Here is a 17,412-nt window from a genome sequence, read left to right on the forward strand (position 1 = left end):
TTCACACCTGTAACACACTTCGCTAGAAATGTAACACTGTAACACTAGATACAAAGCATTGTGACCTAAATGAGGAGTGAGACATTTTTATTATACAGATTTTTTTTGTTTGTTAAACAAACAATTGTTTTGTTTAAGTTCTGTAATTATATAGACAGCGTTTATGATTTACCAATCTACCCATGTTGGACCCATTTCCATCAAACAGTCACATACATTGAGAGAACATGCATCTAAACACTCGCAGCATTAATCAAATTTGAGTCAGAAAAAAAAGCCATTAATTTGTATTTTAGCATGTTTTCTTTTCAGGTGTTTCACTAAAAACCAATTGTCCATACTTTGCCAGCAGAATGCTCTGCGTCCCTCATGTTTTCCTTAAGCCAATATAATAGACACACATGGGACAATTGATCGTTTTTTATTGGTGCTCATAATTCAGAGCAGCGTCCACCCCTGGGACTCCCCACTCAGCCCTTTATCCACACATTTCGTGGGATGCTTCTCCGAGGAGCTTTCAAAAATACCCCCCCGAGTTGACGGTGGGAGAGAGGCAGCGTCTACGTAACCAGGCGCGTCGCGCAGCGGCGCCTTCACTTCTTCTGAGCGCGCGCGCGGACCATGTGGTACACCGGGCTGGCCATCGCTTCTGTTTACTGTATCATCATAGTTTTGGGGCTGATCGGCAACATCACGCTCATCAGGACGTTTTGTTCTGCCAAATCCATCCGCAATGTGCCCAATCTGTTCATGTCCAGCCTTGCGCTCGGAGATGTGCTACTGCTGGTGACCTGCGCTCCGGTGGATGCGAGCCGCTACCTGACGGAGGAGTGGCTGTTCGGGAGGCTCGGCTGTAAAATCATCCCGTTCATCCAGCTCACATCTGTTGGTGTGTCTGTATTCACGCTCACAGCCCTCTCTGCTGACAGGTAGGACACTACTTAACTTTTCTCTAAATAAAAACAAACAAACAAACAGACAAAAATCAAACAAAACAAACAACATTTTAATGCAATAAAGTCAGGGATGCTTTGTTTATTGGCTCCTGCATCAATCTCTTCATGCATTTTACGGGCAGGTTTTCAGCAAGTTCGGTCTTATGCACGAAATATATGAACTTGCGTATCGATCAGTGGAATTTTACGCGCGGCAGAGCTAATTCTGTGCAGGGCTGTCAGCTGGTGGGGAAACAATAAACGAACTCCTGAGCCATAAAAATAATCAAAAAATACCTGTCATAATACAATAAAACTTTGGTTTGCTTAACTTGGTTAAAGTAATGTTTGCAGTCGTCAGGATATACAATACATTAGGCTAAATAAAACATTTTAAAGCCTCATTTGTTTATAATATTTGGATAACCTGTATGTTTATGCGTTTTTAACTAATGTTGCATTGAGTTCATTATCATAATAAATACGTTTAATGGGAAACATTAAAAAACGAGCAATTTCTTTTCTTTAATTGGAATAGGACGAGTAATATTTGCAGTAAGTGCATTTGTTTTGCAGTAAGTGCATTTGTTTCAGTGAATTGAGTCCGCATTAAAGGAACAAGCATAAATGGATACAAGCGCAGGTTTCAGGGTTGATGCTATTGGCTGGATTGGTGGGAGGAACGGACTGAACATTGCGTCAACGTGTGCATCCAGCCGTCAATCCATTCACCTTCTAAACTGCTTCACTGACACACGCACCAATTAATCACCTTTGAGTTTTGAACCCAGAGAGTAGACGAGTGTATAGAGAAAAAACAAAGCATGCAGGAGAGCACACAAACCAGACCGCTCTCAAAAAGCCCCCCCAAACACACCCTGGATGCAAAATTGAGTACCTTCTTCCTACCTGATATGAAGTGAGCCTTTTACCACTACACCCACAGGCTGCCCCTATAAGATCTCATCCTTTCATACAATTTTAAATGTAAATTTTAATTTTTTTTTACATTTGAATATGTGCCTCTGGCTGTCTTTTCCATGATTAGAAAAATAAAATCAATAATTGAGCTGGTTCTCTTTCCAGCCATGTGGTACATTTTTTATAGGTTTTAATCTGTAATCAGGGACACTTTGAGGAATAGTGCCAGCCACAACGCCTCAAGCATTCCCATTATTTAGATGCGTTAGTAATTTCTGCTTTGAAAATATACCATTTCAGTTTGAGATTAAAACACGTGAAACAGGATTCGATGACGTGCTTACTTTACAAACCTTGAATGAAAACATGGCAGTAAGCAAAATTTCATTACGATAATATGCAATATTAAAATATTAAGCATTAGGAGACACATCATATTATCTTTTTACAACATCAGAGCAATTCTTTGATCTAAATATATGTTTTTTTCTGTCTTATCCACGCTGAACAAAGTGAAGCCACACACACAGCGCATATTCTGGTTACAGAGATGTGAATTCCTCGTATGAGTGGTGTGTTTTGTATTTAGGCGATGTATTGGCCGCTGTAGCTCAATTGGTAGAGCACATTGACTCTCAACTGGAAGGTTGCAGGTCTGACTCTTGCATGTCAAAATGTCTTTTAGCAACACACTGAACCCTAAACTGCTCCCACTGTGGACGGAGCAGCTTCACAGCAGTCGCCTCCATGGTGTGTGAATTTAGCAAACATTATAAAGCACTTTGGCGGCTGTTACAGCAACCATGGAAAAAGTGCTCAATAAGTGAAATCCATTTACTGTATAAGAATCGTACTAACACAGTCCTCTTGTGGTATTTGTCTGTTGATATATTCTGAGCCGACAACAGTCATTAGAAAATACATACATCAGTGAGCACAACATAAACTGTCAACATCATTGATTGTCCATATTTATTTACCATACATTTGCATTACCTCTTTCATAGGTATTATTTCTATTTTTTGCACCTTATTTGTACAATTTCTAAATTTCTTATGCATCATTGCATGCCGGGAGGTGAGAGGCGATTTGAGTTTCACTGCATGCTGTCAACTGATGTGTTTATACATGCTGTACATAACAATTAACACCTTGAGTCTTGAATGCAAAATTCAACAGCCCATAATGAAATATGTATTGTTTTCTTCCAGACAGGAATAAGACATATTCAAGACTCATGCTCAAGTTGTTTTTCATTGAATATCAATATTGCCTGATGTTACTGTGAATAAAAAGAATATTGCTTATCCTGCTTTGATCATTTATCAAAAACAGTGAAGCTGCTCCTAAATGCCATGATACAAACTACCTCCAACACACGGAAGTGATAGAAATTACAATATGAAAAGGAACTCCCACATGTTCTAAAGCATCCATCGCCACAAGGGGTCCACAAATATGATTAAGATATATGATTTATTTATTTCACTTCTTTAGTTAAAAAAAATTAAGAAATCAAATTGGTTCAAAAAAGTGGAAACCTTTTTTAAACTAGATTGTTGCTTCTTCCTCCACCTGTTGTTGAGACACAGAAATAGATGAAAGAAGAGGCAAGCTCCTCCTTCTTTAACTTCTAACTGTAATGGTAATGCTGAGCGTTTTATTCACACAATAGAAGAACAAGCAGAAGCAGATTTTCTTGTCGCCTGTGATGCATTAATAAACGGCCGACCTGCAACCTCTGTGGCTACTTCCCTCCCTCTCCAAGTCCCAGTGTGTGGCTGTTTTCTTTTTCTTTTTTACTTCAGTTTCTCCTTTGTGCTTCAACAGAACAGTCTTATCGCCACTGACCTCATGTAATCATCATGGGTGAGTTAAAATAATGTTCATCATCGACTGCACCCTGCCTTCTGCTTGGCAATTCAGCCACGAGTTCATAAGCTGGATGAAATGCCACACCAAGCCTGTATGCTGTCGTACTTGTACGGTTTTCTGAGCAAGAAAACTGACCCTGATACATGTTCCCCTGCCAACGCGTGTCACCGGTGGCCTCGTCATTTCTGTGGTGTAGTTATGCTGCAGATAATTTAGCTGTATGGCGGAGACAAAAACCTAATCACTGGAATTGTCCTTGAAAATCACGAATGTGCTTTTCAAACTTTTTGTTTCGTTATCATGAAGCTTAGAGTGAATACTGGTGAAGGGTGGCTGAGCTGATTCCTTGGAGGCTTGCAGGTAGAATTTGTTGTCTCCCGGAGACACGGTTGAGAACAAGAGTTCGCTGCACTCCCTTCACAAAACACTCCTTTTACCCTACTTCCCTGGCGGAGGTGAGTTTAACTGTTTTGGTAGTGTTGGAATTATCATCAATTCCGCGCGTCCGTTTGGTTATGAAGAAGAGTCAAACCGTTGTCTGGATGAATTGCAGGAGTCTTTATTGTACTGAATGCATTCAGGGCAACCATACATGCACTACAAGAGTACAGAATAGAAGCCTCGTACTTTGACGGAGCATAAGATTTATACAGCTGAGCCTGACCTCTTGACCTCGGCGGACCCCTTATTTGGTCTCAGAAGGTATTTCATGCTTGTGATTGGTCACAGTCAGATAGTGGTCTCTACATGAGTCAATGCATACGTCATGGCAAAGGTAAAGTTTTTGGGGTAAACAAGAGCTGGTTTGAGCCGGTTCTTCAAACCGAAAGTACCTGAGGTGAATGTGAGGACAGAGGTTAATAAGAGGACAGGGCTCTGATTATAAGAGGTAATACTGTGTTATAACCCTTTCAGTAGCCGTGTGACGCAGACCAGCAGCATCTGCATCCTTCACCTGTTCCACAATCGATTGAGCTATTTTTCCTGCTCCCACTTCGATCATCATGGAAGACTGACCGCGACGTCTTACAGTCTCTCTCTGGCAGACCTTCAATCGGCGCTTCCTCTTCCACCCTTCCCTTGGATGATCTGCTGGGCCTTTTTTTTCCCCAGACATGAAATGAGATGCAATGACGTGTTCCCTTATATTTCTGCACTTGAGAGTGCAGCATTCATAATTTCTATGACATCTGCTCCAATTAAATTGGTTCAGCGCTCAGAGTTCTGAGGCGTCATTAGTTTCCAGCACCACAGAAAAGGTCTCACAGGCGGCATTTTACAACCTCCTCACACATCCAACCATTATCTTTCTCACTGTTATTGAGCAAATCCTCAGACAGAACTTTGACAATGTCCATGATGACCTTTTTCCACAATCACTGGGGTTTTATCATCCAGATTCCCTGATTGCAACAGTGCAAACAAATGTCCTGATGAGAGTCTTTTGAAGAGGATTATGCCAGTGGGCACAGACAATCTTTTATAAGCCTCATTTTCTTCAGTAAGCCTCATCTGCCATCTCAGACATTGATTTTGTGTGCCATTTTCAAAATAGAATGTGATCTAGACATTTTGTTGCTGCGGCGATTAACATTACATCTTCTGTTTTCATTAGCCATCTGTTTTTATCTTCTTCAGACACCCAAACCGCCCTTCCAAAAAAAAAAAAACAATTTTGCATCCATTTATTTGGCATCATGACAATTTTAGCAGTTTGCATGATTGTTGGTGGATCGAGCCATTGTTGGGCCTTTCAGTGTAGAGTTTGCATGTTTTCATGTTCCCCAGTCCAAAGATGGTTGTTGACTCTAAATTGTGTGTAAATGACTATTTCTCAGTGTTTATCCTGTGGTAGAGTGGCATTTTGTACATTGCCTCTCCCTCTTGTCCGCTGGAATCAGCTACAACTCGTCTCAACTCTAAGTTGGATGAAGCAGAAACACAAATAAATGGATTTACACATAATTTCTCGTCTTTTTGAGTTCATGCTCCGGATATGGAAATGGGACATATAGGACAGTAAAGTTTGAAATGACACATGGGGGAATTATATTTTCCCAGTAATGAGGGAAAAATGTGTTTGCACACTCTTAAATGGGTTTGTCGTTTATTTAAGCCTGAGGAGACAAAACAAAAACACTCTGTTACCCTTGGCTTGAACAGTGGTACCAGTCTAATGCAGAGATTTTAGTTTATTGTTAAATTGAAACTTAGTTTTTGAGCATTATAACATTTGTTTTGAGAATTTGATCTCCGTCCATGCTGTTGCAGTCATGGTGGGATGATGGAAAGACTGGTGATTGTTGATTAATAATTTTTTTTCTAAAGTGCAGCGTATGTCACATAATATACTCTACTAATTATAAACGTATGCTTCCTGCATCCATTGGACAAGAAATTGATCCAGAGCTATTTATAATGCAGGACAGCAGAATGAGAAGAAAAGAGGCTCCAGAAGCCACTTTGACTGAGTCCTCCTGCAGAACCCCTCTGAGGCTGAAAAGGACAGAATGAATGGACTATATTTGATTTATCATATCAATATTTCATTTGCTTCTGTATTCAATTAATGTGTTTTTCCTCTGCGTTAGATGTTTGAAGATTATTTTTTTCATGTCGGAGACCTGTGATGCATTGTTTTTGTTTATGTTAGCACACTACTGACATTGCCTTTAGCCTACAATGCATGATTTGTAACAACAAAATCTGCTTTTTTGGGTAAAATTCTGAAACTGGTAACACCCTCAATCTGCCACAAAACATGAAAGAATAACATAACAGTATAGAATATGGTTCACTTCTATAAAATGTGTGCATTCTTGAATTCTTGATGGCAACATCACAAGACCATAAAACAATTGACTGCAATTGACTGACTGCAATGAAAACAGTTACGTTTGTGTTTCTACAGTTCAACTTGTTTAGAGTCTTAGTCATTATTGTTTTGCGAATTAATATTCAGGGTATCATCGGGTTTCATAAATATTGATGATAAGAGTTGGTGACATTGTTTTGTTGTCTAAATTGTTCTCACTATCTCTCATTTTCTAAATTAATTCCTCAGGCATAACAGCGCTTAATGACTTCGTTTGAGTGAGTGAGTGAGTGAGTGAGTGAGTGAGTGAGTGAGTGAGTGAGTGAGTGAGTGAGTGAGTGAGTGAGTGAGGGAGTGAGTGAGTGAGTGAGTGATTGAAAAAACAGGAAGTGAAGCACAGGACAATGAGCATAATGTAACAGGATCTATCTATCTATCTATCTATCTATCTATCTATCTATCTATCTATCTATCTATCTATCTATCTATCTATCTATCTATCTATCTATCTATCTATCTATCTATCTATCTATCTATCTATCTATCTATCTATCTATCTATCTATCAGGTACAGGGCCATCGTGAAACCCCTGGACATCCAGACGTCGATGACCACCACCAGCATCCTCCTGCGTGCAGCACTGATTTGGCTCGTGTCGCTGATCCTGGCGATTCCCGAGGCGATCTTCTCAGACCTTCACACCTTCAACATCACCTCCACCAATGAGAGCTTCGTCACCTGTGCTCCTTACCCCCATGCAGGAGAGCTGCACCCTCAGATTCACTCCATGGCTTTTTTCCTCATATTTTACATCATTCCCCTGCTGGTCATATCCATATACTACACGTTCATCGCCCGCAGTCTCCTGCAGAGCGCCTCTGACCTGCCTGTGGAGGGAAACGTGCACGCTCAACGACAGGCGAGTGGTGAACTTGTGTGGAATACTGAGAAAACTAACCCAAACCCCAACGCTAACCTAACCCTAACCCAAGCTAAGTTGCAGACAGGATATCGGGAACTGAAAGTGATTAGATGCTCCGTGAAAACCGACCAGCTCATTCCCATACTTATACTTAAGGATACCTCATGTACACAATTTCCAGAAGAAGATGGGAGGAAAAAAAGTTAACATAGGTGGCATGTTTGATTTTACACATTAACCATGCTTTTTTTTTTTTTTTTTTTTTTTTAACAATCACACAATTGTTGCCAGACATCACACAGACTCTTCTTATTCTTTTCTTATGTTCCCGTCGCTACAGTTTATCATCTGTTTCTATCTCAGCCTATCTCCTACCTCCTCTACCCTTACGCCATCTCCACGTCTCCCTTCACCACATCCATGAATCTTCTCTGAGGTCTTTCCCTTCTCACAGGGGAAATACAATTAATGGAATGATTGCAAAGACAATATATGTCACACATTTCCAACCAGTCTTAAATAGGTGACGTTATGCCACCAACCAACTGGAATATGTTTTCACGACTATGCTTAGAAAACAAAGAGAGAAGAGGAGCAGGAAAAAAAGCAAACAAACCCCCCCCCAAAACACATCCAGGACATTGAATCTGAACCGTCCATTTTCTTAAATTGACAAATTCAATTATTGTCTGATCTGGACATACAGTTGTCAAAACCAATCATCTATAAAGTGAAAGATTTACTTATTGTCCATCTTCATTGGAAAACTCCAGAACAGATATGACTTTTGCAGAGGTGGAAAAAAAAAACTGTTAACTACTAGGGGATGGAGGGGTTACATGACCACCGGCAGGAAACTGGAAACCCGATGGGAAGTAGAAACCAAACCCAGAACAACACGACACACAAGCACGTTCGAAACATGCAAGAATATAAAAGAAAAAAGGACAAACCATGAAACCAAAAATGCCAAGACCAGAAGTCACTTACCGCTAATTGAAAGCCTTGACAGTCACACTGATAAACACAAAGAGCATGTGGGCTACAATTCCCCTCCATCATAAACCTCTTATTCCTAGAATGAAAGGCTTGACGTCAGCCTCATATATATTCACAAAATTGCTCTGTTGTTTGTAACTTCCTTTTCTGTCACCAACAGGTCGAGTCCAGAAAGCGACTGGCCAAGACTGTACTGGTGTTTGTTGCTCTCTTTGCAATGTGTTGGCTGCCCAATCACGTCATCTACTTATACCGCTCCTATCACTACTCCCAGGTACTTGCTCATCTTTCTAAGTCTTCATTTATTTATATCTCTGTTGTTTTTGTGTGGCTTACCAGGGGGGGGATGTGATACAGGAATGGATGTGTTCAATTTGATAAGAAAATATCTTCAAAAACACACAACCAGTGATCTTTGAATGGTTTCAGTCTTGATATTTGGGAAGTCATTGTTTTTTTTGTCTTTTAATTGTGTTGTACAATGACAATAAAGTATTCTATTCTATTCTATTCTATTCTATTCTATTCTATTCGAGATTATACTAACTCACACTCAATCTGACTTCTGTATTACGTTAACTCTGTTAATCTAGTTTTATTGTCAAGTGTTCTAATATCTGATCATATTAATAACGATAATATTAATGATGATAAATAAACAACCTGAAAAACAAAATCCCAAACCTCACACATGCTTTAAATGAAGTCGCTTCACAGTGGTATAACTTGCAGAGGACATCGTGGAATTCATAGTTTCAGAGAAGAAGCAGTTTTTAGCATGACAATTAATACTTAATTGGTTGATTTCTCTTTAGAACATGGGGCACTGGGACACAATGAAGCCCCTAATGACTGAATTAAAAGCTTATGAAGCAAAGTGTCTGGATGGGAAATACCACAGTAATTATTTTTCCCCGCATCACCAGGCATGAATGTATTTTTGTTTCTCTATTGAAACAGTTTCCCTTCCCCTGTCTCATCCTGCAGGTGGACACCTCACTTCCTCACTTGGTGTGCAGCATCGCGGCTCGTATCCTGGCCTTCACCAACTCCTGCCTCAACCCCTTTGCCCTTTACCTCCTCAGCAACAGCTTCAAGAAGCAGTTCAACCAGCAGCTGTGTTGCTGCAGGTATATGATCGCCGAGCGCTCCCTGTCAAGTCCGATTCATTACAACACGCGGGTGACGTCTGTGCGCAGCACTCATCAGTCAGTGGCAAGTCTTACCATGATCAATGGCAGACAGATCTAGCAAGAGGAGAGCAGCACTCTGTACATGTTATTTTCCCGGCGAATTACGGTTTTTGCACAAGAAAACAGCTCAGTGTCTGGAGAAACCTGAGCCTTTCATTGCACTTACCGTGATGGCAGAATTGATTTTGCTGTTTTGAAACTGTGTAAAGTCTCTCAAGTGAAAAATGACTTTTTGTCAAGGCATTTTGAATTGGTGTATTTGCTAATCAATTTGACCACAAAATTCTTGCACAAGGTCTCATATTGTACGATTGGCACGCAGGATATTTGTTGTTTAAATGCCTCAGGGGTTAGTTTTAAAGTGTGAGAGGCTGATTTTTCCCTCAATAAACCACATTGCATCCCCAACCTGCCCCACCTCTGACCCCGAACGCATTTCTGGTGCCCAGCACTATTCAATTCAATTCAACTTTCATTTATGTAGCACCAAATACAATATTTCTAGGCACTTTTAACAGAGAGAAGCCCAACAAATGTAATCCTAAAGACCACAACTGTTCCACTGGTTTTGTTGCTTGTAATTTGAAATATATGGTCCTTATAAATAATTTTAAATGTCTGTAAGTTTCATACTTGTTTACTGAAATGTATTTTATTGTTGAATTTATTTCCGTAACACTTACAAAACATTTTGATGGTAACCCCCCCCCCACACACACACACACACACACACTTTGCTGATGTTTTGCCGAATGTGCTTTAAATTGTGGTGTTTCTATATTGTTGGATATCAAGCGGTAAACTGTTGTATTTGTTGTTGGATTGTATTTTTCTGCACTTTGTCACTATATGTGAACAATATATCTAAATAGCTGCTGTGAGAAGTGTGAAACTGGAAGTGTACCTTCAAAGATGTCTTATTTCTCTCAGTTGGGAACAATGATTGTATTTTAAATCTTTTTTTGCGTGTAAATTAAGTACTTTATTATATCATGTACGTTTGTACTTTTTTCATTGTTTGTGGTAATGTATGTGCATTGCTTAAATAAATTAAATAGACACCCATGTCACACTGTTTCAAACCCACTCAGTTTTGTGTCTCTGTTCAGTGAGATGCATAAAAATGGTGGTTAAATTAATGAGCACACCTTCAGATTACAAGTTAATTCACAAGTCTCACTGACTGTGTTTCTGCTTCACTGTGTCTGGTCATTATTATCCTGCACTTCAAACACCTGATTTACGGGCACCACATTACATAGCATGAAGCGATGTCCTAATTTGGAGTGGTGCACATGTTGAGAATGTTCCAGGAGGTTGTTTTGAGTGGGCGTAATAAGTCAGTCTCGGTCGAGTTCGTTTGATTATTGTATGGAGCGCCTGGCCCAAATTTGTGTCTTGCATAGTCTCATCTGCTCACTTAAAATGTCACAGTCCATTTGTGGGAAAAGACTGCAGCATAAACGAGGATTACTTATTGTGTCTCGGGGGGGATAAAACAAACACAAGTCACAACTGAAAATTACACATTTAGATGAGAAATCCTGGTGGTTGTTTACAGGAAAAGAAAATTTTTTTTTTTTAAGGTCTTCAAAAAAAAAAAAAAAAAGGAACTGAAATCCTGCAGTAGTGTGAACAATGTGAAGGTGACACGGATAAGGAAGGTTATAAATAGACGGCTCAAACGTGTCTACTTGCCTTTTAGTGCAAGAGGCTTGGAAGGTTTCAGGCACGGAGTGGGAAATCACATGGTGCAGTGATGTGTTAGTTATTGTTGATTAAAGTGCATGTTATTATTGTTATTATGTTATACCGTAATGTCGTGATCCATTTGGAAATCGATTCACAAATACACACATACACGGCTTCCCAGAAATAAAATATTCAACCAACCCATTTCATATAGTTTCTATCTTTTACAAGCTTTAACACATTCAGGAGGTATTGATATCTAGACATGAACACATATTCACTTTACTGCAGTTGTTGTAGGTTACCTCTATTTTTAGTCTTCAATTTGATGTTTAACAAGTGGAAAAAAACACAAATCTGATGTTGACAACGCCAAACCACTTGAACATTCAGACATATAATACACCTTTTCCCTTAAAAGCTCATTCATTCTTTCTCTAATGCATGTGAACACATTATTTACGAGTCCCAAAGTAGATTTTTGTTGTGAGGAAAAGGGTTCTCTCTCTCTCTGAATTAATGTTTTGCTTATTTATAAGTGTCTAAATAGTGAGCACATGGATTCATGTATGTATAAGCGAAAGGTTTTCATTTTAGTTGTACTTTTTTTGTTCACATTGAGAAGTTTATGTTAATAATCATTGAAGACTTATGCTACATGTGCAGCCGTTTGCAAATGATTTAAGACTGTTGTCACAAAAAATATGCAATAATACTTTTCATTACAAAAAAGGACAACAGCATGAAGGCTCTACAGAGTGTTAAGTTAAATTTAAGTTTCAAACTCGCTGATTTCTGAACAAGACCAATGTGTACAGGCAGATTATTGCTTCAAAACAATGTTTTAATACTAACACTGGATAGAGGTCTGGAAATGTTTCCTCATCTCAAATGTGGGGTTTATCATTCAGCTGCCTCAGAAGCAAGAAACACACGCCGAATTTAATCCACAGGCTCAGAATTGAGCTGCACTCAAAGATGCAGGAGATGGACGATGGTGATCATAGCATTGAGATTACAAGTGAACTATCGGTGCTGGATGTTGTTGTCAATTCAAAGGGTTTAAAATTATTTAACATATGCTTGAATTGGTAACGAGGTTGACTCATTATACGGAAGGAGCAGGTGAAACCAACCAACGATTTCGAGGATTTTCTATTTTCTTTCTTCTTTTGTTTTTTCTTTTGACCCTCAATTTCACGTGTCCTGAATCCAAACTACCTGAATAGATTTTAGACTGTCTGCCATCTATGATGGTTTAGATCAGGACAAACAACTAATACACAATAGATTCTTGTATTTTTATGCTCCAGTCAAGTTATGTCAGGTTTTAGTGTTCAACTTTAAACTATCCATCTTTCTACTGTAATATTTTAAAGAGGTTTTCATGCCAAACAATCTATTTCATATCTGAGTATGTTGCCAGTCATCCAGGTCACAGTACATTAGATTATACCGTGGAGAAATTGACTTGCTCAGATTTTTAGGGCATTTTATCTTTTCATTTGAAAGGTTTCATCAACTTTAGCTTCCTGGCAGGTCAGAAGTGTTAAAACTTTATGGGTTGACGTGGAAATAACTTTACAGCCTGAACCAAATTACCTTTGTTTCGTGTCTTTCAGACCAGGGCTTTAAAACATTCCAAGCAAAAGGAAGCAGATTGAAGTAAAAAACCCTCCAGTCGTCCTGAACTCCTCACACTCTCAAGGTCAGGGTTTGTGAAGGTGTCTTGACACTTCAATAAGAAAGTATTGATCGCTGCGTGGTTGGAACCACACATGAAACCCGCTCGATGACATCAATGGTCTCCAAATGTCATGATGGTTTTTCCTTTTGCTTCATAGGAAATGTGTCATTTCAGATAGACATTGTTAATGGTGATGATGGGGTGTTTTGCAGGTGTTGTTGGAATAGAGGTGATCCACTCTGGGCATTTTCTGCAACCCTGCTTGTATCTTGTGTTTCATCCATCTTCAGTATTCTGGGGGTTTTTTTTGGGGGGGGGGGGTTTCTAGGGCATTAGGGTTTTTGCAGAGTATATGCAAAAAATTGTCAATTTTCATTTCATGAAAATGTCCATTGAATCAGCTGTGGACTGTGGATTAGGAACATCTGAAAGAAAATGTTTTCTTCTTTAAGTTTGTGGGCCGGTGGGTTCCTGTTGAAAAGTTTTGAATGTACAAGCTCTTGTTTTTCAGGTCAGGTTGAAAAAAAATTATCAATCAGTCCCCCTTCAAACTTTGTGCTGCATTGGAGTAAAATGGCACAAGCTTTTCATCCAATGTGACGTTACCACAAATACAAAAGCATGTCTTTGTTTTTTGTTGTTTTTTTCAGTAACCTTGGAGACATACAGAGTGCCTGACCACAGTCGCAGTTTGTGACAGAGGTTGATGCATTTAGTGTCTGCTCCGTATTATCCACATGCTTTTCTCTGCACTGATGACATCATCGGCTGATGTTGTTGCCCTTGAGGGTGGCCGGTGTGCGCCAGCTCAGATCGCACCTGATGAGACTTTTAAAACGTAAATCCTGGTCGTAATTTGAGGCATGTAAAAATGACCTTTCTGGTCGTTTTCCAGAGGACAGTCTCAATAATACATAAATAGGACTGCATTTCTTGGAAATAAAACCTTTTTATCGAGGGCACATACAACGCCGCATATTCATTATGGTTTAAAAAATGTTTTTGGCAAGTTAGTAGGTTATTTCTTTTTTTTTATATATATACTCTTTATTTATTCTTTTTGCTTATAAGTGTCACAATAACATATAAAGCAGATCAAACAAGACCACACTAAAAAAGAAACAAAAAACTAAGCCAAACAAACAACAAAAAGCACTCCAAATAACGAAAAAGAAAAAAGGGGGGCAAATAATAATTAATCCCTTCTCTGCTGAATTCAGTCCATCCTTTGTCATGTATGCAGCCCATTTAGACCAGAGATTTTTTGGGGGGATCCCAGCTTCAGTCCTTAAAGAATGAATCAGTTTTTCCGTGAAGTGGATCTCTTGTAAGATGGCCGGCCATCGTACAATTCATCTGGATTAGAAGGAGCACTTTTCAACCAGTTCCTGGTAATTGCCTTTTTGCAGGCAAGCGTTATAATATTGGAGTGAAAAATGTCTTTTGTTTGAATACTGTTGCTAGGTGTCAAGCCCAGAAGCACAATCTTGAGGTCCTTGGTCATCTTTTATCCGAATACTTCCATTTTCAGAATTCTGCCCCAAAATAGTTGCAGCTTTGAACATGACCAGAATATATTAGATTGATTGGCTTTAATGATTGCACATTGTCTCCAGCACTGCTGGTGTGTTCCTGAGTGTTTGTTCTTATTGTGAGGTGTGATTAAAAAAAAAAAAAAAAAAAAAAATTAAGTTCTTCCAGCCAAATCCCCTCCATTTTTTAGAGCAAGTGGAAGAGTGTTGTGTTTTGCACATGGAGTACCAATCACTCTCTGTCAACTGGATATTAAACTCCTGTTCCCACTTTGATTTAACATACAGTGAGGTTGCTCTGTTTTGCTTTTGCAGGAGTATGTTCATATGCTGCTGTCAACACCTCAAGCAACTTATTACCTTCTGCTGAAATTCCCTTTTTGAATTTCTATATCTTAAAAATGTCTTAATTGTAGATAACAAAATAGATCCCCATTCTCTAAATTAACTCCTCCCTTGAGCCGGTCAAATGTTTTGAAGGTTTTCCTCTCTACGAGTGTACAAATAGCCGCCATTCCTATATCTCTCCATCTTGAATGTACTATCTGACTGACCAGGTTTAAACCTGAGTGTTTGAGTGATGCCACATCGAAAGTTTGCCGTCTCCCTCCAACCTACATTTATTTTACAATCTCATTCCAGATTTTCAAGGTGTCCTCAACTATGCTATATGTCCCTCCCTGAAGTTAGTACGTTATTTCATGTAGAATGGTCAAATTATTCCATTACCTTATTATGCTATTGCCTAATTATTATGAACAGGCTCAGTGAGTGATACTTTAAAAGTTTAGTGTGATATTTAGAAAAACACATGAATTTAACCTTTTTCCAACGATTGTTGGCAAAACACATTTTTTTCATGACACCTCGGCTCCAAAGCCGAATGCCAATGCAATGAGACTCTGCCCCCCTCACCAGATTAACTATATATCTAAGTAGGTATAAAGCGTCGATCGGTGCAGAAGACGGATGATCTCTCCTCCCTCTATAAGTGAAGTGTGAAGAACTAGCTACACAAACTCTGCAGCAAGAGGGAGACAAAACGCTTCAGAACTTCAGCACTGTCAGCTGCATCATTTTGAGCTTTTAATGCTTTTAACAAAACCAATGGTTTTATTTTTTAATGACTTGGTGACAATAGCGGCTTTTCACAGCCAATGTTTCACTTGAAGGAAACAAGCCTCCCACAGCAGAGCCCAGTCACGATACCCTTCATTTATTCACCCAACAACTCTAACTCAGATGTTACAAGTTCCAAATCAATTCTCGAGCTAACAAAAGGAGTAAGGTCATATATAATATGCTGTTTTGTTTGCTCTTGACATTAATTCAAGTACATAGTAACAACACACATCCTTTTCTCATATGTTGTGTTTGGTGGAGGTGTTTCAGCATTAGTGTCTTTAAACTTTCACTTCTTCTTTACTTGTGTTTACCCTGTGATGGACTGGTGGCCTGTTCCTTTATGCTCTGGCTTCAGCAGCTCACCGCAAGTGGGTTGAAGCAGACGAGAAGATGGATGAAACAACGGAGTTGATCTTTGATGACAACACACCTGCTTCATGGGTGCCAAGGGACAGAAAATGTTCAAGCCAACATCAGATGAATGGCAGGCTCGCACGCACGCACACGCACACACACAGCCAATGAAGCCTTTTTCACGCCTGAGGAAGCTGCTTTACATTTTCCTCAGCTGCATTTTTGAATAAATGACTGTACTCTGACACTGAAAACACAGCGGTGCAGCTCATGTATTACAAATGGAAAAAGCTCCCTATAGGAAGCATATTTTACTCGTCTAATAACACCGGCTCATCCAAGAATTCAAATCACTTATGACTTTTAACTTCTGCTTCCATGCTCCCTGCTTCATGTCCTCGTTTTTTTTTCTTCATCTTCTCTTCTGAGGTATTCTCGGTCTAATGGTACCGGTAAGATCCCTACTGGGAAAGTGAGTTACAGCCAAGCTTTAGAGTGGTGGTTATATAGTGACTGTACATGCTAACAGCAAAAAGCAAAGTGAAGACTGTGAGATACATCGTTATGAACTCCACGTGGAAATAAATTGTACCTCCTGAGCTTCATGGGTTGACAGATGTAAGGACAAGCTTTGTGAAAGCAGCTCTTGTGAAGGCGGCCAAATTGCTTGTTTGTTGCTGTCATGGGCACGCCGTAAACTGTAAAACGAGATCCTACCAACTATTCCATTTCCCACTTACAAGAAGACAGCTCTTTGTCGAGCTGGTCTTTATTATGGCCACAGCTTTGAAATCATGACTCTGTGCAGCAGTGACTTCTCGCTGAGGCTCATTGTCTTGTTGTAAAATTCCTCTTTTGTCCAGGTTAAGGGGTTTTTGAAGATTGCGTCATGATTTTTATATTTTCTTGCACTACATAGTATGTAGCAGAGAAGGATTACTATTGCAAGAACACATCATCAGTGGGGTAAAGCTAACCTGTCTCACGACGGTCTTATCCCAGTTCACGTTCCCTATTAGTGGGTGTTGGCTACAGTTTGAGACGTAAATATGTTTTCTTTAAGTTGCTTGAAAAAACTAAGTTGCTGTTGTTAAAGCTCAGGAATGTATTTCCTTTTGGGAATAACATGCCTTCAGTTCATAAACTGATTAAAATTGCAGAGTTAAGTATCCATTGTTGAGAGCATCTGCTTTATTCCAGTAGTTGCATTTAGACTCAATTACCTGCACAAAGGTATAACTATGGATTACTGACAAAATGTTCACATAAAAATTGAGCAAAACCAAAAATAATCCCAAAATTTTGCAGATATTTCAATTATAAAAATAATCTTTTATTATAAACTACATGTTCAGTGCAC

At 39.3% G+C, this 17,412-nt stretch overlaps 1 protein-coding gene across 1 annotated transcript; it reads left to right on the forward strand.

Annotated features, from left to right (window-relative positions):
• Window positions 1-621: 621 nt before the first annotated feature.
• LOC308131310 (gastrin-releasing peptide receptor-like) lies at window positions 622-9,720 on the forward strand (the record flags this gene model as incomplete). The annotated part of the gene is made up of 4 exons (XM_080498007.1): window positions 622-929; window positions 7,116-7,467; window positions 8,630-8,743; window positions 9,457-9,720. 4 exons carry the CDS (start codon window positions 622-624, stop codon window positions 9,718-9,720), a joined length of 1,038 nt encoding a protein of 345 aa, XP_080354133.1.
• Window positions 9,721-17,412: the final 7,692 nt, after the last annotated feature.

Source organism: Blennius ocellaris, assembly GCF_963422515.1.
Source record: "Blennius ocellaris genome assembly, chromosome: 1".
NCBI lineage: Eukaryota > Metazoa > Chordata > Actinopteri > Blenniiformes > Blenniidae > Blennius > Blennius ocellaris.